The sequence below is a fragment of the Salvelinus fontinalis genome, chromosome 15 (assembly GCF_029448725.1).
Source record: "Salvelinus fontinalis isolate EN_2023a chromosome 15, ASM2944872v1, whole genome shotgun sequence".
Classification (NCBI taxonomy): domain Eukaryota; kingdom Metazoa; phylum Chordata; class Actinopteri; order Salmoniformes; family Salmonidae; genus Salvelinus; species Salvelinus fontinalis.
The window spans coordinates 39,308,055-39,327,742 of record NC_074679.1 but is presented as its reverse complement, the minus strand read 5'-3'; the positions used below and the strand labels follow the sequence as shown (position 1 = coordinate 39,327,742).

The window sequence follows — 19,688 nt, the reverse complement described above, 5'->3', positions numbered from 1 at the left end:
CTCTGCCTTCTGTTCACTCTCCTCCAATTTGTCCAATAACTCCTCGACAGTCTCTGACTCACCCCTCTCTGACTCACTGCTCCATGTGCCTCCCCGCAAAAAATGTCTTGGGGTTTCTGTGGCCTACCTACCCGACGTCGTTGCTGTCCTCTCATGCTCCTAGGCGACTCCCGCCAAGGAAGGCGTTCCTGTCCTGCCAGGATTTCCTCCCAAGTCCAGGATGCCTTCTCATCCAGGATCTCTTCCCAAGTCCAGGATACTTCCTCCTCCTGGGCACGCTGCTTGGTCCTTTGTTGGTGGGATCTTCTGTCACGATCGTTGTAATGATGAGACCAAGGCGCAGCGTGCATAGAGTTCCACATAATTTTAATAAAGAGAAACTCACTACACAAAACAACAAAAGCACAAACGAAACGTGAAGCTACTAGAGTGCACAAAGGCAACTTACTGTAGACAAGATCCCACAACTAACAATGGGGAAAATGGCTACCTAAATATGATCCCCAATCAGAGACAACAATAAACAGCTGTCTCTGATTGGGAACCATATCAGGCCAACATAGACATACAAACACCTAGATGACCCACCCTAGTCACTATCACGCCCCAACCAACACAGAGAAAAACAGCTTACTATGGTCAGGGCGTGACAAGTAGGCCACACAAGTTCACAGAAAGAGGCTGCCGAGTGCTGAAGTGAGTAGCATGTAAATATTTTCTGTCCTCGTTTGCAACACTCACTACCGAGTTCAAAACTGCCTCTGGAAGCAACGCCAGCACTAGAACTGTTCGTCGGAAGCTTCATGAAATGGGGTTCCATGGCCGAGCAGCCGCACACAAGTCTAAGATCCCTGGCTGGAGTGGTGTATAGCTCATCGCCATTGGACTCTGGAGCAGTGGAAATGCGTTCTCTGGAGTGATGAATCAAGCTTCACCATCTGGCCGTCCGACGGACGAATCTGAGTTTGGTGGATGTCAGGAAAACGCTGCATGCCCGAACGCAAAATGCCAACTGTAAAGTTTGGTGGAGGATGAATGATGGCCTGCAGCTGTTTTTCATGGTTCAGGCTAGGCCCCTTAGTTCCAGTGAAGGGAAATCTTAACGCTACCGCTAACAATTATATTCTACACAATTCTGTCCTTCCAACTATGTGGCAAACGTTTGGGCGAGGCCCCTTCCTGTTTCAGCATGACAATAGCCCCGTGCACAAAGCAAGGTCCATATAGAAATGGTTTGTTGAGTTCACTGTGGAAGAACTTGACTGGCCTGCACAGAGCCCTGACCTCAACCCCATCAAACACCTTTGGGATGAATTAGAACGCAGACTGCGAGCCAGGCATAATCGCACAACATCGGTGCTCTTGTGGCTGAATGGAAGCATGTCCCCGCAGCAATATTCCAACATCTAGTGGAATGCCTTCCCAGAAGAGTGGAGGCTGATATTAGAAGCAAAGGGGAGACCAACTCTAAATTAATGCCCATGATTTTGAAATGAGATGTTCCACATACTTTTGGTCATGTATTGTCTATATACTGTAGGCCTAAGGCCGAGACAATAAGAAGACAATGGCAGAATAAATTCAACCACACCTTTGTTTCATCACAAAACCGGAGAGCAACACCTGTCCAGTAAAGTCCACAAATCATATTGCATGTAACAAGCAGTTACATGACCTACAGCATGGTCAAGCAAGTTAACGTTTCCAACATTTTCGGACTATAAAACAACTATTGATTTAGGATCATGGAGACTTACCATGCTGTAGGGTTGTGTGTGTGTGTGTGTGTGTGTGTGTGTGTGTGTGTGTGTGTGTGTGTGTGTGTGTGTGTGTGTGTGTGTGTGTGTGTGTGTGTGTGTGTGTGTGTGTGTGTGTGTGTGCACGTGTGTGTGCTCACAAGTAGAAAAAACATGTTGACTCACCCTACTTGTAGAGAAATGCCGATGCCATCCTCTTTCATGTTGCCAAAACGGTCTATGATTCTGTCATACACGCTTCTAGTTTTTGTTGTCCTAGTCTACCTGGTTAAAATGCTTGCTCTCTAGCCTAACTTCCTTTCATGGGCAACGATGTGCCAGGCCAGCTAGGTAACATTAGCATACTACATCTAGCTACATGTTGAACTTCCATCCTCTTAGGCCATGGGCACAGTGTATGAATTTATGGTTGGAATCGCCGTTATAATTATTGGCCAGTATGTAGAATTAAGTAAAACCACATCCATGTCCATCCATCTCCATCCATGTCTAATTTAGGAAAAGGCAGATTATAGCTAGCTAGCCACCGGAGGACAACGACACAATGAGATGTAACAATTCAAGTTTTCTGTCAATGATGTTTGGCTTCTAATGTGATGTGATTGGTGTGAAGCCAAATCCAAACTGGCTTCCATTGATGCATTTTTTTGGTGCGCCATTCACAGCTGAGCTCACTCAGTTTAGCTCAATGCTGATGGCCTAAAATGATTAAGGGTGGCCAAATGCTCACTGGCTTCCCTTGCATTCAGTGCTAGGGCAGCAACAATGTCATACTATTTTTGACCAGACAGCATGGATGGGCTACACATAGAGAGATAGAGGGGCGCTGTTTTGTTCACTTGGACGCTTTCTCCAGTGACATACATTCAGCCTCTTGCGAATTGAAGGGCATTTATGAAACTGAGAGACGAAAGAAAAATTATTTTTGCATGTGTTTTAAGCAGCCAATTCTTCTAAGAACTGAGTTGGAATTCTTACTGTTGCAAAAAATATATACACAGGGAAGAATGTATAATTAATTTCTTCCCGGTACGGGACCTCCTATATGTGCGTGCGCTTGCACAAAAAATGTTTAGCGGCCTAATCATAGAACTACATATAGAATCCCTGTTAATTTAATAGGATCTCTGTGGGCCTAGTCGTAAAGATTTAACGTCATTTAACTTTTAAAATGTATTACCTTTAATTGTGGCATAAACACAACCAGTCATGATGCTTTTTATCTGATTCTCAAACGATCTCTTCAAAGGGTTCCTTTACTAGGACCTAGTTCGGGCAACCCTGGCCTACACCACCAGTTTTCAAGTCCATCCGCTCATTTTTCATGCATCTGACATGAAGTACTGATAAAAAGTGGTGTAACAGCCTACGGTTTTCTTGACATTTTGTTTTCATTATTGTGATAGTGTCACGCCCTGGCCTTAGTATTCTTTGTTTTCTTTATTATTTTAGTTAGGTCAGGGTGTGACATGGGGAATGTTTGTGTTTTGTTGGTTTTGGGTGTTTTTTATGGTAAAGGGGTTGTTGTGTAGTATATGGGTTTGTGTGGAGTTCAGGTGTCTAGCGTTGTCTATGTATGTTTAGTTGTCTAGGAGAGTCTATGGTTACCTGAATGAGTTCCCAATTAGAGACAGCTGATTTCGGTTGTCTCTGATTGGGAGCCTTATTTAGGGTAGCCATAGGCTCTCATTGGTTGTGGGTAATTGTCTATGTAGAACGTTTGTAGCCTGTATGTGTATGTGCACAACGTTATTTAGCTTCACGGTCGTTTGTTGTTTTATTCGTTTTGTTAAAGTGTTTCGTGTCGTGTTTATTTTTCGTCATCTTTAAAAAAAAATAAAAGAAGATGGCTTACTTTCCAAAAGCTGCGTTTTGGTCTGAGGATCCTTCTCTCCTCACCTCATCTGAGGATGAGGAGAGCACAAGTCGTGACAGAATTACCCACCATAGGACCAAGCGGCATGGAAAGCGGCAACAGGACCTACCTACACAGGATTCATGGACATGGGAGGAGATACTGGATGGTAAGGGGCCGTGGGCTCAACCGGGAGAATATCGCCTTCCTCGTGAAGAGCTGGAGGCAGCTAAAGCCGAGAGGAGGCGATATGAGGAGGCAGCACGGAGACAAGGCTGGAAACCCGTGAGTACAACCCAAAAATTTCTTGGGGGGGACCTTAAAGGGAGTGTGGCGAAGTCAGGTAGGAAACCTGCGCCTACTCCCTGTACTTACCGTGGAGAGCGAGAGTACGGGCAGACACCGTGTTACGCAGTAGAGCGCACGGTGTCTCCTGTACGCGTGCATAGCCCGGTTCGGTACATTTCAGCTCCACGTATCGGCCGGGCTAGACTGAGCGTTGAGCCGTATGTCATGAAGCCGGCCCAACGCATCTGGTCACCAGTGCGTCTCCTCGGGCCGGCGTACATGGCACCAGCCTTACGCATGGTGTCCCCGGTTCGCCTACATAGGCCGGTGCGGGTTATTCCACCTCCCCGCACTGGTCAGGCGACGGGGAGCATACAACCAGGTAAGGTTGGGCAGGCTCGGCGTTCAAGGGAGCCAGTACGCCTGCACGGTCCGGTATTTCCGGCGCCACCTCCCCGCCCCAACCCAGTACCACCAGTGCCTCCTCCACGCACTAGCTATATGGTGCGTGTCTCCAGCCCTTTACCACCAGTGTCTAAACCACGCACCAAGCCTCCTGTGTGTCCCCAGAGTCCTGTGCGTCCTGTTGCTGCTCCCCGCACTAGCCCTGAGATGCGTGTCCCCAGCCCGGTGCCACCAGTCCCGGCACCACGCACCAGGCCTACAGTGCGCCTCACCTGGCAGGAGTCTGCCGTCTGCACAGCGATGACTGAACTGCCCGTCTGCCAAGCGCCATCTGAGCCATCCGTCTCCCCAGCGCCATCTGAGCCATCCGTCTCCCCAGCGCCATCTGAGCCATCCGTCTGCAATGAGCCTGCAAAGCCGCCCGTCTGCCATGAGCCTGCAAAGCCGCCCGTCTGCCATGAGCCCACTGAGCCGTCCGCCAGACAGGAGCCGCTAGAGCCGCCAGCCAGACAGGAGCCGCTAGAGCCGTCCGTCAGACAGGATCTGCCAGAGCCGCCAACCAGACAGGATCTGCCAGAGCCGCCAACCAGACAGGATCTGCCAGAGCCGCCAACCAGACAGGAGCAGCCAGATCAGTCAGCCAGCCATGAGCAGCCAGATCCGTCAGCCAGCCATGAGCAGCCAGATCCGTCAGCTAGCCATGAGCAGCCAGATCCGTCAGCTAGCCATGAGCAGCCAGATCCGTCAGCTAGCCATGAGCAGCCAGATCCGTCAGCTAGCCATGAGCAGCCAGATCCGTCAGCTAGCCATGAGCAGCCAGATCCGTCAGCTAGCCATGAGCAGCCAGATCCGTCAGCTAGCCATGAGCAGCCAGATCCGTCAGCTAGCCATGAGCAGCCAGATCCGTCAGCTAGCCATGAGCAGCCAGATCCGTCAGCTAGCCATGAGCAGCCAGATCCGTCAGCTAGCCATGAGCAGCCAGATCCGTCAGCTAGCCATGAGCAGCCAGATCCGTCAGCCAGCCATGAGCAGCCAGATCCGTCAGCCAGCCATGAGCAGCCAGATCAGTCAGCCAGCCATGAGCAGCCAGATCAGTCAGCCAGCCATGAGCAGCCAGATCAGTCAGCCAGCCATGAGCAGCCAGATCCGTTAGCCAGCCATGAGCAGCCAGATCTGTCAGCCAGCCATGGGCCGTCCCTCAGTCCGGAGCTGCAGTCCCTCAGTCCGGAGCTGCAGTCCCTCAGTCCGGAGCTGCAGTCCCTCAGTCCGGAGCTGCAGTCCCTCAGTCCGGAGCTGCCATTCCTCAGTCCGGAGCTGCCATTCCTCAGTCCGGAGCTGCCATTCCTCAGTCCGGAGCTGCCATTCCTCAGTCCGGAGCTGCCCCTTACCCTGGTGCTGCCCCTTACCCTGGTACTGCCCCTTACCCTGGTACTGCCCCTGACCCTGGTACTGCCCCTTACCCTGGTACTGGCCCTTAGTCCGGAGCTGCCCCTTAGTCCGGAACTGCCCCTTAATGCAATGGGGTTAATGTGGAGAGGGGTCATTTTGAAGAAGCTAAGGAGGTGGTTAGGGACTGTGGTGACGTGGGGACCACGACCAGAGCCGGAGCCGCCACCGTGGATGGAAGCCCACCCAGACCCTCCCCTAGACTGTGTAATGGTGCGCCCGGAGTTCGCACCTTAAGGGGGGGGTATTGTCACGCCCTGGCCTTAGTATTCTTTGTTTTCTTTATTATTTTAGTTAGGTCAGGGTGTGACATGGGGAATGTTTGTGTTTTGTTGGTTTTGGGTGTTTTTTATGGTAAAGGGGTTGTTGTGTAGTATATGGGTTTGTGTGGAGTTCAGGTGTCTAGCGTTGTCTATGTATGTTTAGTTGTCTAGGAGAGTCTATGGTTACCTGAATGAGTTCCCAATTAGAGACAGCTGATTTCGGTTGTCTCTGATTGGGAGCCTTATTTAGGGTAGCCATAGGCTCTCATTGGTTGTGGGTAATTGTCTATGTAGAACGTTTGTAGCCTGTATGTGTATGTGCACAACGTTATTTAGCTTCACGGTCGTTTGTTGTTTTATTCGTTTTGTTAAAGTGTTTCGTGTCGTGTTTATTTTTCGTCATCTTTAAAAAAAAATAAAAGAAGATGGCTTACTTTCCAAAAGCTGCGTTTTGGTCCATCAATCCGCCACACGATCGTGACAGATAGGCTAATGTTTTATCGATATGGCGTACCCCCATGGCGTACCCCCCCCCCCCCCCCCTTTATTTTGCCGGGATGCCGTACCTTTCTTTAAACCCTGATTATTTAACAAATCTTGGCTTAACTAACTCTCATTGGTTGTAATAAATGCAATTACAGACATTGGTGGAAAAATAGACAGAAATGGGAAAAATTGTTAAATCAGAGAATCTTGAAAGGTGAATAATTCACCTCAAACAACAATAAAATGCATCACAAAACGTATACCTTTGGAACCTAACCAATTGTCAAACTTGCATCATTTCTATGTTGGTGTATCGATCACGGAAATATGTAACATTCTTGATTGATTGGTTAATGAATAGTGTCACGTTCCTGACCTGTTTTCTGTTGTTTTGTATGTGTTTAGTTGGTCAGGACGTGAGCTGGGTGGGAATTCTATGTTGTGTGTCTAGTTTGTCTGTTTCTATGTCAGCCTAGTGTGGGTTCTCAATCAGATGGTAATCGTTGTCTCTGATTGAGAATCATATATAGGAGGCTTGTTTTGTGTTGGGATTTTGTGGGTGTTTGTTTCCTGTCTCTGTGATTGTCTGCACCAGATAGGTCTGTGTCGGTTTTTGCACATTTTTTTTGCCCAGCGGCGCCTGAACTGTCCGTCTGCCCAACACCGTCTGAACTGTCCGTCTGCCCAACGCTGTCTGAGCCGTCCGTCTGCCCAGCGCCGTCTGAGTCGTCCGTCTGCCCAGCGCCGTCTGAGTCATCCGTCTGCCCAGCGCCGTCTGAGTCATCCGTCTGCCCAGCGCCGTCTGAGTCATCCGTCTGCCCAGCGCCGTCTGAGTCATCCGTCTGCCCAGCGCCGTCTGAGTCATCCGTCTGCCCAGCGCCCTCTGAGCCATCCGTCTGCCCAGTGCCATCTGAGCCATCCGTCTGCCCAGTGCCATCTGAGTCATCCGTCTGCCACGAGCCATCTGAGCCGCCCGTCTGTCCCGAGCCATTAGAGCCGTCCGTCTGTCAGGAGCCGCTAGAGCCGTCCGTCAGTCAGGAGCCGCTAGAGCCGTCCGTCAGTCAGGAGCCGCTAGAGCCGTCCGTCAGTCAGGAGCCGCTAGAGCCGTCCGCCAGCCATTCAGGAGCCGCCAGAGCCGCCAGCCATTCAGGAGCCGCCAGAGCCGCCAGCCATTCAGGAGCCGCCAGAGCCGCCAGCCAGTCATGAGCCGCCAGAGCCGCCAGCCAGCCATGAGCCGCCAGAGCCGCCAGCCAGCCATGAGCCGCCAGAGCCGCCAGCCAGTCATGAGCCGCCAGAGCCGCCAGCCAGTCATGAGCCGCCAGAGCCGCCAGCCAGTCATGAGCCGCCAGAGCCGCCAGCCAGTCATGAGCCGCCAGAGCCGCCAGCCAGTCAGGAGCCGCCAGAGCCGCCAGCCAGTCAGGAGCCGCCAGAGCCGCCAGCCAGTCAGGAGCCGCCAGAGCCGCCAGCCAGTCAGGAGCCGCCAGAGCCGCCAGCCAGTCAGGAGCCGCCAGAGCCGCCAGCCAGTCAGGAGCCGCCAGAGCCGCCAGCCAGTCAGGAGCCGCCAGAGACGCCAGCCAGTCAGGAGCCGCCAGAGACGCCAGCCAGTCAGGAGCTGCCAGAGCTGCCCTACAGTCATGAGCTGCCCTCCAGTCATGAGCTGCCCTCCAGTCCGGAGCTGCCACTCAGTCCGGAGCTGCCACTCAGTCCGGAGCTGCCACTCAGTCCGGAGCTGCCACTCAGTCCGGAGTTGCCCCTCTGTCCTGAGCTGCCTCTCTGTCCTGAGCTACCTCTCTGTCCTGAGCTACCTCCTAAATCATGTGGGGGCCTTGGGGAGGATTCTTAGGCCAAGGTCGTGGGCGAGGGTCGCCACTCAAAGGACGCTAAGGGGGGGACAAAGACAGTGGTGGAGTGGTGTCCTCGTCCTGCGCCGGAGCCGCCACCGCGGACAGATGCCCACCCAGACCCTCCCCTTGAGTTTTAGGGGTGCGCCCGGAGTTCGCACCTTGAATGGGGGGTTCTGTCACGTTCCTGACCTGTTTTCTGTTGTTTTGTATGTGTTTAGTTGGTCAGGACGTGAGCTGGGTGGGAATTCTATGTTGTGTGTCTAGTTTGTCTGTTTCTATGTCAGCCTAGTGTGGGTTCTCAATCAGAGGCAGATGGTAATCGTTGTCTCTGATTGAGAATCATATATAGGAGGCTTGTTTTGTGTTGGGATTTTGTGGGTGTTTGTTTCCTGTCTCTGTGATTGTCTGCACCAGATAGGTCTGTGTCGGTTTTTGCACATTTGTTATTTTGTATTGTTGTTTGTAGTGTTTCACTTGTTCTTTATTAAACATGTTTAACACTAGCCGCGCTGCACTTTGGTCCTCTCCTTCACCCCTGGAAGAAAACCGTTACAGAAACACCCACCAAACCCGGACCAAGCAGCGTGGCAACGGGCAGCAGCAACAGCAGCAGCAGTACAAGGAGGAATGGACATGGGAGGAGATTCTGGACGGAGAAGGACCCTGGGCAGAGCCAGAGGAGTGTCGCCGTCCCAAAGCGGAGCTGGAGGCATCAAAAGCGGAGAGGCGGCATTATGAGGCGCTTGCAAGGCAGAGTGGCTGGAAACCCGAGAGGCTCACCCAAAAATTTCTTGGGGGGTGGCTAAAGGGGAGTGTGGCGATGCCGGGTTGGATACCTGAGCCAACTCCCCGGGCTTACCGTGGAGTGAGAGGGCGTTTTACTGGTCAGACACCGTGTTATGCGGTAAAGCGCACGGTGTCCCCAGTACGCGTGCTTAGCCCAGTGCGGGCTATTCCACCTTGCCGCACTGGGAGGGCTAGGTTGGGCATCGAGCTGGATGTCATGAAGCCGGCCCAACGTATCTGGCCTCCAGTACGTCTCCTCGGGCCGGCGTACATGGCACCAGCCTTACAGGTGGTGTCCCCGGTTCGCCTGCATAGCCCAGTGCGGGTTGTTCCACCTCGCCGCACTGGCAGGGCTACGGGGACCATTCAACCTGGTAAGGTTGGAGAGGCTCGGGGCTCAAGAGCGCGTGTCCTCCTTCACGGTCCGGTATATCCGGCGCCACCTTCCTTCCCCAGCCCAGTACCACCAGTGCCTACACCACGCACCAGGCTTCCAGTGCATCTCCAGAGCCCTGTTCCTCCTCCCCGCACTCGCCCTGAGGTGCGTTCCCTCAGCCCGGTACCTCCAGTTCCGGCACCACGCATCAGGCCTATAGTGCGTCTCAGCCGGCCAGAGTCTGCCGTCTGCCCAGCGGTGCCTGAACTGCCCGTCTGCCCAGCGGCGCCTGAACTGCCCGTCTGCCAAGCGGCGCCTGAACTGTCCGTCTGCCCAACGCCGTCTGAACTGTCCGTCTGCCCAACGCCGTCTTAACTGTCCGTCTGCCCAACGCCGTCTGAGCCGTTCGTCTGCCCAGCGCCGTCTGAGTCTTCCGTCTGCCCAGCGCCGTCTGAGTCATCCGTCTGCCCAGCGCCGTCTGAGTCATCCGTCTGCCCAGCGCCGTCTGAGTCATCCGTCTGCCCAGCGCCGTCTGAGTCATCCGTCTGCCCAGCGCCGTCTGAGTCATCCGTCTGCCCAGCGCCGTCTGAGTCATCCGTCTGCCCAGCGCCGTCTGAGTCATCCGTCTGCCCAGCGCCATCTGAGCCATCCGTCTGCCCAGTGCCATCTGAGTCATCCGTCTGCCACGAGCCATCTGAGCCGCCCGTCTGTCCCGAGCCATTAGAGCCGTCCGTCTGTCAGGAGCCGCTAGAACCGTCCGTCAGTCAGGAGCCGCTAGAGCCGTCCGTCAGTCAGGAGCCGCTAGAGCCGTCCGTCAGTCAGGAGCCGCTAGAGCCGTCCGCCAGCCATTCAGGAGCCGCCAGAGCCGCCAACCATTCAGGAGCCGCCAGAGCCGCCAGCCATTCAGGAGCCGCCAGAGCCGCCAGCCAGTCATGAGCCGCCAGAGCCGCCAGCCAGTCATGAGCCGCCAGAGCCGCCAGCCAGTCATGAGCCGCCAGAGCCGCCAGCCAGTCATGAGCCGCCAGAGCCGCCAGCCAGTCAGGAGCCGCCAGAGCCGCCAGCCAGTCAGGAGCCGCCAGAGCCGCCAGCCAGTCAGGAGCCGCCCGAGCCGCCAGCCAGTCAGGAGCCGCCAGAGACGCCAGCCAGTCAGGAGCTGCCAGAGACGACAGCCAGTCAGGAGCTGCCAGAGCTGCCCTACAGTCATGAGCTGCCCTACAGTCATGAGCTGCCCTACAGTCATGAGCTGCCCTACAGTCATGAGCTGCCCTATAGTCATGAGCTGCCCTCCAGTCATGAGCTGCCCTCCAGTCATGAGCTGCCCTCCAGTCCGGAGCTGCCATTCAGTCCGGAGCTGCCACTCAGTCCGGAGCTGCCACTCAGTCCGGAGCTGCCACTCAGTCCGGAGCTGCCACTCAGTCCGGAGTTGCCCCTCTGTCCTGAGCTACCTCTCTGTCCTGAGCTACCTCTCTGTCCTGAGCTACCTCCTAAATCATGTGGGGGCCTTGGGGAGGATTCTTAGGCCAAGGTCGTGGGCGAGGGTCGCCACTCAAAGGACGCTAAGGGGGGGACAAAGACAGTGGTGGAGTGGTGTCCTCGTCCTGCGCCGGAGCCGCCACCGCGGACAGATGCCCACCCAGACCCTCCCCTTGAGTTTTAGGGGTGCGCCCGGAGTTCGCACCTTGAATGGGGGGTTCTGTCACGTTCCTGACCTGTTTTCTGTTGTTTTGTATGTGTTTAGTTGGTCAGGACGTGAGCTGGGTGGGAATTCTATGTTGTGTGTCTAGTTTGTCTGTTTCTATGTCAGCCTAGTGTGGGTACTCAATCAGAGGCAGATGGTAATCGTTGTCTCTGATTGAGAATCATATATAGGAGGCTTGTTTTGTGTTGGGATTTTGTGGGTGTTTGTTTCCTGTCTCTGTGATTGTCTGCACCAGATAGGTCTGTGTCGGTTTTTGCACATTTGTTATTTTGTATTGTTGTTTGTAGTGTTTCACTTGTTCTTTATTAAACATGTTTAACACTAGCCGCGCTGCACTTTGGTCCTCTCCTTCACCCCTGGAAGAAAACCGTTACAAATAGCATCACACTTACCAGACCATGCCTTTTGAAAAAGCCCATAGATGTTTTTATTGAGTTTCATTAGTACTACATAAAGAATGTAACTATGTAATTTTGGGTGCAACACATGCCACATGTATAAAAAGAACAAAACAAACAAAATACACAGTCACTTATCTTTTAAATTAGATTTTTCATATTTAGTATAAACATTTACTTGACAAAGATTGTTGCCATGAAGTTTGGATCATCCTGTACCAATAATATTATAGACAAATAATAATCAATAATGAGCATTCAAGTCTACATTATGCTGTATCCAGAACTGTGAAAAACGGTGTCAGCTTCCACTAGTATAATAAGTGAAATGTTTGCCAGTACATGCCTGCATAGCTTCGAAATGGTAAATAGGTCTAGTACGTTCAAGGAAATGCACATTTTCACGATATCTGCAATCCATATAGGAGTCAATTTGAAACAGAACTAGAACTTTTAGTTTCAGAAGCTCTGTTTTTATCTAGTACTTCTTGCAACTCGTGGAGGGGTTCTGCACCATCACAGACCATTGTAAACTTAGATCGATCGAGAGATTAGAAGATTAAACCTTCAATAAAAAGTTGTGTTCTATAAAAGTACCTTTTGTAGGAACGCGGTATGTCCAGTAAACTCTTCAGACTTTTCCTATCTGGCTTTGGAAACTCACAAGCTCCCGGACGCCGTGCTTGAAAGCCAAGATTTGTTACATTTTTGCCGTGCTCTGTGTCACTGTAAACATATTGATATGTATGATGTTACTTTGTATCGTTAATCGAGTGGGCAAACGTACAGGCTGAGAATTCCAACCAATTTGGAGTTATCGTGGCGCTTTATGTATCCAGCAATGCTAAGAGTGATAGGTGGTTATTACCATTGAAGATGGATAAGCATTGGCCTGGTGTTGATTGATGGCAACAGTGCAATAGAATAATATTATAACGGTAATATAGTACATCATCAGCAGCATATTTATTCACTAGTTGTTCTATAGTGTTGGACTTTAGTTCAATACTCAACTTTCAGATACATCTGGACTCTGTGTGAGAGGTTACAACAAGGGCTCGTATTAGCTATCATTCAAGAACTCGTGTCATATTAATTACACATACGTAATGTTATTAATAATGAGGGCAACATGCTCCCACAGGAGGTTAATAATATAATGGTCTGGTGAATCACTACTGTACATCCCATGCAACAATACCAAACGCTTTTCGGAGGGCTTCTTCTTGAATACCGCTCTTGAGGATGCAAAAATTGAAGAGGTTAGATTATAGAGTCTGAACACATAACACATGCATGCAAAGATTGGAACCTACACAGTTCCGGTCTCTATTTTTCCAAGAGCTCAAGAAGTTTGGATATTATAGAGACGAGTTACAATTATCATAGGAATTATTGTTCATTTACCAGTATGTTAAGCATTAGCATTAGCAGCTAGCTGCAGCAGTGGACATGGATCATCTAAATACTGCAAGAACAGAATAATTCAATGTATAGCGCTTCACTGATATACAAGCTAGCCTAAAAGTGAATGGGTAAATGGAGTAGGATTACTTGTGCACAATTCACATTGGTAGGTTAGGTTTGATCAAATATAAATGTATCATGATATTGTGTAATATAACATATCCAAAATGATTCAGCTATTTCACATTCTCATGCATACAACCACAAGAAGCGAGTCCATTGAAAAATAGTCCAAGCATAATTTTTTTTCCTGTGGAAATGGCTGAGAAGAAGAACTTAAATGAGACATTAAAACATGTGCTGCCTGTCCAAAGAGAGTGTACACGTCTGGTTTCATACAGATGAGCACCCCCTTCTCACTTCTGCATATCACACTGCAAGAGGAGCACGATGGACGGATCGCTCTTGGCCGCCTCTTTGAACTCATCCAATGAGATTTGGTCGTCGTTGTTCTTATCCATCTTGCTGAAGATCCTGTCCACCCTCTGCTCCGGTGTCAGGCCGTCCTCGTTCATCTTCATCATGATCACAGTGCCCACCATTTTGTAAATGGCCTAGAGAGACAAGGGGACGACATGGAGGGATGATAAGTACGGCAATACCACAGAAAGGAACAGGGGTATAATGAATGAAACACCTATTTTCAGACAGCCTTGGTGAATATGTTAACATGTTCAAAGTTTAATCTCAATACTACTTCAGTTATTTACCAATGTTCCCCACAATATAACACTGTAGTCCTACACATCTGATCATCTAGCTAAACTTGACTGTCCTCTGTCTCAATGTTTCCTTTTAGCCATGTTTGCCTTTGCAGAATACATTCTAATAACATGCACTGCTGATTACTTCAAACTGGATAGATAGCTTTAACAAATGGTATAAATGTCATGGTAACATTCCAGTATGATTTGTTTTAAACACACAGTATAGGGCTGGTTTCCCGGACACAGATTAAACCTAATAATGGACTAAAAAGCTATTTCAATGGAGGAAATAGCTTTTTAATCCTGAATGTGGATTAATCTGTGTCTGGGAAACCAGCCATCAATGTGATTCCTTACCTCGATGATCTCCAACATCTCCACCCTGGTGATCTTGCCGTCTCCATCCAGGTCGTACATGTTGAAGGCCCAGTTGAGCTTCTGCTCGAAGCTGCCACGCGATGTGATAGACAGGGCACAGATGAACTCTCGGAAGTCGATGGTGCCGTCGCTGTTCTTGTCGAAGGTCCTAAAGGCGTGCTGTGCAAACTTTGATGCGTCGCCATACGGGAAGAACTGAAAAGTAGAGTGATTGATTGAGAGACAGCTGTGATATCCAACTATTTATTCATCTCTGACATGACGTTTAAAAACGTGTCTTTAGTTCTATCTTTAGATCTATCTCTAACTGAAAGGAACAGCTTCCTTAAGTGTTGTGTATTCATGGATGCCAAAGGAAGCCAGGCTACCCCCAAAAATGTACCAAGAAAAATAAAATGAAACAGAAAATATTTTATCTTTCGTCTCTCTGTGTTTCATAATTTTCCTTCAATTCGCAAAAGCTTAATGATTCTCACCGGAGAAAGCATCCTAGTGAGCGAAACAGCGCCCCTCTGTCTCTGTATGTGTAGCCCATCTATCTAATGCTGTCTGGTCAAAAATAGTATGACATTGTTGCCGCCCGTAACATTGGATGCAAGGGAAGCCAGCGAGCATTTGGCCTCCCTTGATATTTATTTGTATACAATAATAGGCAATCAGCGTTGAGCTAAACTGAGTGAACTCAACTGTGAATGGTCCTGGCACACCAAAAAAAAGTGTCAAGCGAAGCCACTTTGGATTTGGCATCACACCAGTCACATCACATCGAAAACTAAACGTCATTGACAGAAAAAAACTTTCATTGTTGCATCTCGTTGTGTTGTTGTCCTCCAGAGGCTAGCTAAAATTGTCCCTTTCCTAAATTAGCAATGGATGGAGATAGGGATTTGGACTTGGTTTTACTTAATTCTCCATACTGACCAATGATTATAATGACAATTCTGATGCAACCATAAATTCATACATTGTGCTCCTGGCCTGAGAGGATGGAAGTTCAATATGTAGCTAGATGTAGTAGGCTAATTATAACTAGTTAGACTAGAGAGCAAGCATTTTAGCAAGGTAGCCTAGGATAACAAAAACTAAACGTGTGAACTGTATGACTGAGTCATAGACTGTTCCGGCAACATGAAAGAGAGGAGGATGGCATTGGTAGTAGGGTGAGTCAACATGTTTTTTCTACTTACGCACACAGAGAAATCAGTACCATGGACAGTCACATGATATTTTGCTTACATTGATTGGACTAAATTGTTTTGGATGTTGCTCTCCTGTTTTGTGACGTAACAAAGGTGTGGTTGAATTTATTCGGACACTTGGACTTCTTATTGTCTCGGCCTTAGGCCAATATATCATGGTTTTCCAGGCATATGAACTTACAGGTAATAGAGCAAACAAAGCCATTTATCACAACACAGGTTGTAATATGGAATTTTTCCTGGCTTGGCTCCCCAGTGATTTTACCCACACACCTCTACTGGCTTCCTTTGAACCTTTTACAAGGATTCCATAATACATAGCTCAGAGTGACAACTGTTCAAGCTTTATGATCAGTTAGAAAATATAATGAACAACAGTGCAGTTTGAATACAAACAGAGACATCAAACCCTGATTCCGCTCTGTTCTAGCTTCACAAAGAATTCTTACAATCACATTATATAATCATGATATCAATAATTTCCCTAGTTAGAAGTTACAACACCATACAAATCATGTCTCCAGCATGTGAAGCAGATGTACCACACCTGATCTGCAATAAGAGAACGTAGCCAATCGCAACACACCTTGACATAGAGCTGTTGGAATTCGTCCAGGTTCAGTCTGCCGCTGGGGCAGTCCTTGAGGAAGCCTTTGTACCATTGCTTGAGCTCGTGTTCGTTAAACTCTGTGCTCTTCACCAGGTCCTCCATCACCTCAGGGGTCAGCTTGCTGTTCTGTTTTCCCATGGTGCCTGTGGTGCAGGAAGCACATGACCAAAGAGACTCAAAAACATAAAACATCTCTGAAAATGTTGACTGGGAAGGATTTATACTGAATAGAAAGGAAACTCCAGCACATGGGTGATCTTGATGCTTCACAACATTTAATGGATCCAAGACCAACGTTTCGGTCTCAAGAGACCTTCATCAGGGTATTTTTATACCAACATGTAGTACAATATAGCGCAGTACGTAAGGCATTTCCTCATTTTAATCACGGTGATAGAAATAGCCTACCACACATTAAAATGTATGTTGTGCATTATAATGCATTATGCATAACGCATAAGGTGTTATATAAACGTGCTTATAATGCGTTATAAAGAGAGGGTTTTCATAGGAAGTGTAACCAACAAGTTTGCTCTCAAATCTGCTTTGTTTCAAACAGTCCCTTTATAAGGAATGAAATTAGTAAAAAAATTGAAAAGACTATTCATCAATAATGAATTGCTTTGCCTGCCTGATGCCAGTGTTCTATTTGTGTTTTCTAAATCTGTTGGCACCACAGTCTCTGGCTTGACATCACACAGTGCTGGGCAGGAACACTGCAGTCAGCAAGACTCACATCAAGCGTTCGATCATTACCTATCATGTAACAACCTGTCTATGTTTTACCTGTAGCCTATAGTCTCTTGTGACAGACTTTCTCACGCGAGTTTTGGTTCTGGATTCCAAAATGACCAGCAGCCTGATGTTTGGTGTTCGTCCCAAATGTATAGTGTCCATTGGTAGTTTACTATATAGGGAATAGGGTGCCATTTGGGACGCATCCGTTTATAACTGCAGTTCACGTTTAATAACGTCAAAGTATAAACCTCTAGAGGAATCTATTCATTAATGAAAACCGAAGTGAGTGATAATGACATGTCCTCATCACATAATGGAGTAATTATATGAAGCCAGCAGTGTGCAACCCATAGGATACATGGGCAATAATAATAAGAATAAGAATATTTATTTCATATAGCGCTTTTCATTACACAAGGCATCTCAAAGTCCCTGTAAAAACAAAACAGACATTCGTGTTGATCTCGCAAATTCTTGGGCGATGCCTTCCGCAACTTCAGATGATAACACGACGAAGAGCGAGGGAGTCTGTAGTTAGATAGGAGTTGATGCGGTTCTCTTCAGACAGGCAGCATGTTTTGGGCGGAGGGAGGGAGCATCGATGGTGCAGTACTTCATTAATCCTTTAAAGCCATTGACTGGATAATTAATCAACAAGGGAATCAACTCAACGGGTGAGCTGCTCTCTCACAGTGGATCATCATCTTAAATAATAGAAAGTCACAAATCTGACAGCCTGGATTGGCAGTGGCTACTGCTTACATCTGTTCTGCCAATATGTTGACTGTGGGAACTATACATGGGCCTTCATACAGTTGCCTTACATGCTCAAATGTTATCCTGTCCTAGAAAACATCAAATTAACTCAAAGATTAATTGTAAATTGACAGTTGTGGGAGATCATGATAACTGGAACAACCATACTGTGATCAACGCTGTCGATGGCCTGAGGTTTAGGCTATGCAGTAGGCATACATTGTGATGGAGTCATTGACAGCAAGCACCGTGCTTGAACCAACAACCATGTATCAGTGCACTTTCTATTCCAGAAAGGTGCAGACCTCTTTGCAGAGGCCATGTATGCCCCCATACAGGCACATTACACAATACACAGGCACACTACATTGACATAGGCTTGGCCTATTTGCACTGTATATTGCATACCCAACATTTGGCGCAAAGGATATTTTTCATTAAAAAATGCCATATATTTAGATGATGCTACCAAAAGGCTTGTGTTGAAATGATTTGGATCTTACATAACATCAAATGAGCCTAAGGCATGGAATGACCTTGAGGAGGAACATTTTGCTTGAAGATGAGAAAAGAGATCAGAGGGAAGGTGAAAATGGGTTTGGCTCCTATGGTCTGAAGGCTTAATATTCTAGTCCCTTAGATTAACCTCGTTCCAAATCCAAATATAACAATGTATGGTTGTCCGCATCACATGTACGCGCAACACTAACGTCATGTGGAGAAAAATATGCAGTTTAATTGCAGATAGAACGTGTCGTTTCAGATATCCAGTTCATGGTACAAGCCTGCTCGGACATAGAGGGGGGTATGGAAGTGCATTCCGATAGAAACGACGCAGTGGTGTGGGAATTAAACCTGGTTAGTGATAACCCGCCCGAAATCACACCACTCACTCATGTCATTTTTCACCATGCGCACCATCTAAAAATGATAAAAACGTCAAAAATGAACTATCAACCAATCAAATGACAACTGGTCATTCTCGTGAAATGTGAATAAACCAACGGAAAAACATAATATGAATATTATTTTCGAAATATAATTAGTTAAGCATGTTTTTATATTTCTAAACGTTATGCAAATGTTAATGATGGATGCACATATCCACCAAATAAAACGTCAAACCTCTCCCAAAATCTCATTAATTGAAACGTGTCTATAAGGGCAGGAAAACCCCCAATTATGTGATACATCGTGAATGGAAATGATTATATCTCTAGACAATCATCTCAAACTATTTAAATACATGCCATGCCAACATAAAAACGACATTCTGCAGACACATGCTTCTTACCTTATTATACAATTTTTGGAGATGCTATTGCTAATGGTCCTCTGCACTGTCGTGTATTTTGAGACAGTCAAAAACCTCCAGATGATCAAGAGTGCCCAAATGGGAATATACCCTAAAATTGGCCTCTTCAAGACGCAGAGAGAAAAATAACGGGTTCCCGTGCTATTCCAGATGAGACAGGCGCAGGCAGGCAGCAGCGGCAGTAGGGACCGATCCCACGCTAGTCTTTGGTAATGCGACTGTAGACATACGGCGTCACCCGTGTGCATCACAAATTGATCTTATGTTGACTGTTGTCTCTGTGCATTGCTCCAAATGCTTGATTTTATATTTGCGTTGATAAAATAAGTATAGGCCTATCTATGACTTATAAATCGTGTTCCCTTTTAGCACAAATAATTACATTTATTGGATAGGTAGGTGTATGGATAAATTATGATTGAGGTGACCAAAACCAGTCAATAAGCACACCCAGCATAATTAAATATGTATTTTACCTGGGGGATTTTATTTTGTTTTTTTGAAGAGCTATGCATCATACTGGAATATTCAGTAAATATTTACACTTTAACAGTTATATTCAGTCAGATTATACCACATACATGCCCCTGCAAAGCCTACTGCAGTAAGGCATGTTTCCCTATTCTACATTTGCAACGGTTTCTGCATGTAGTCTATGTAGCCTAACTTCAAATGCAAACATGGCTGTAAAAAAGGATAGGCTATATATACTGTTTGACTAATTCAAATATCCTGAAGTAGCCTGTAATAAATAATGTTGCATCAGGAAGCAGAACAATCTGAATTAACATATGATTGTGTCACCATGTGGACACATTTGGTAACGTTTAATTATTATTTCCCCATGAATCCTAAGCTTCATTTCATTCTGTAAGTTGGTTGATATCACAAAGAAAGATGCTGCTCAAACCATAC

The 19,688-nt window shown here is 47.8% G+C and overlaps 1 protein-coding gene across 1 annotated transcript; it reads right to left on the bottom strand.

The window, feature by feature from the left end:
- Positions 1–11,604: 11,604 nt before the first annotated feature.
- Positions 11,605–19,114, bottom strand: LOC129811964 (visinin-like protein 1). Its single transcript, XM_055863777.1, has 4 exons — positions 18,753–19,114; positions 15,941–16,107; positions 14,135–14,350; positions 11,605–13,624 (listed from the first exon to the last, which is right to left on the bottom strand). The coding sequence occupies exons 2-4, from the start codon at positions 16,100–16,102 to the stop codon at positions 13,427–13,429; spliced, it is 576 nt and encodes a 191-aa protein (XP_055719752.1). The 5' UTR covers positions 16,103–16,107; positions 18,753–19,114; the 3' UTR covers positions 11,605–13,426.
- Between the last annotated feature and the right edge of the window lie 574 nt (positions 19,115–19,688).

Coding starts and splice junctions, on each gene's coding strand:
- LOC129811964 (XM_055863777.1), bottom strand. CDS start 16,102: ATGGGAAAACAGAACAGCAAGCTGACCCCTGAGGTGATGGAGGACCTG. Junction 14,351..15,940: donor TCCAACAGCTCTATGTCAAG/GTGTGTTGCGAT, acceptor TCTACTTTTCAG/TTCTTCCCGTATGGCGACGC. Junction 13,625..14,134: donor AGATGTTGGAGATCATCGAG/GTAAGGAATCAC, acceptor TTGTCTCTCTAG/GCCATTTACAAAATGGTGGG.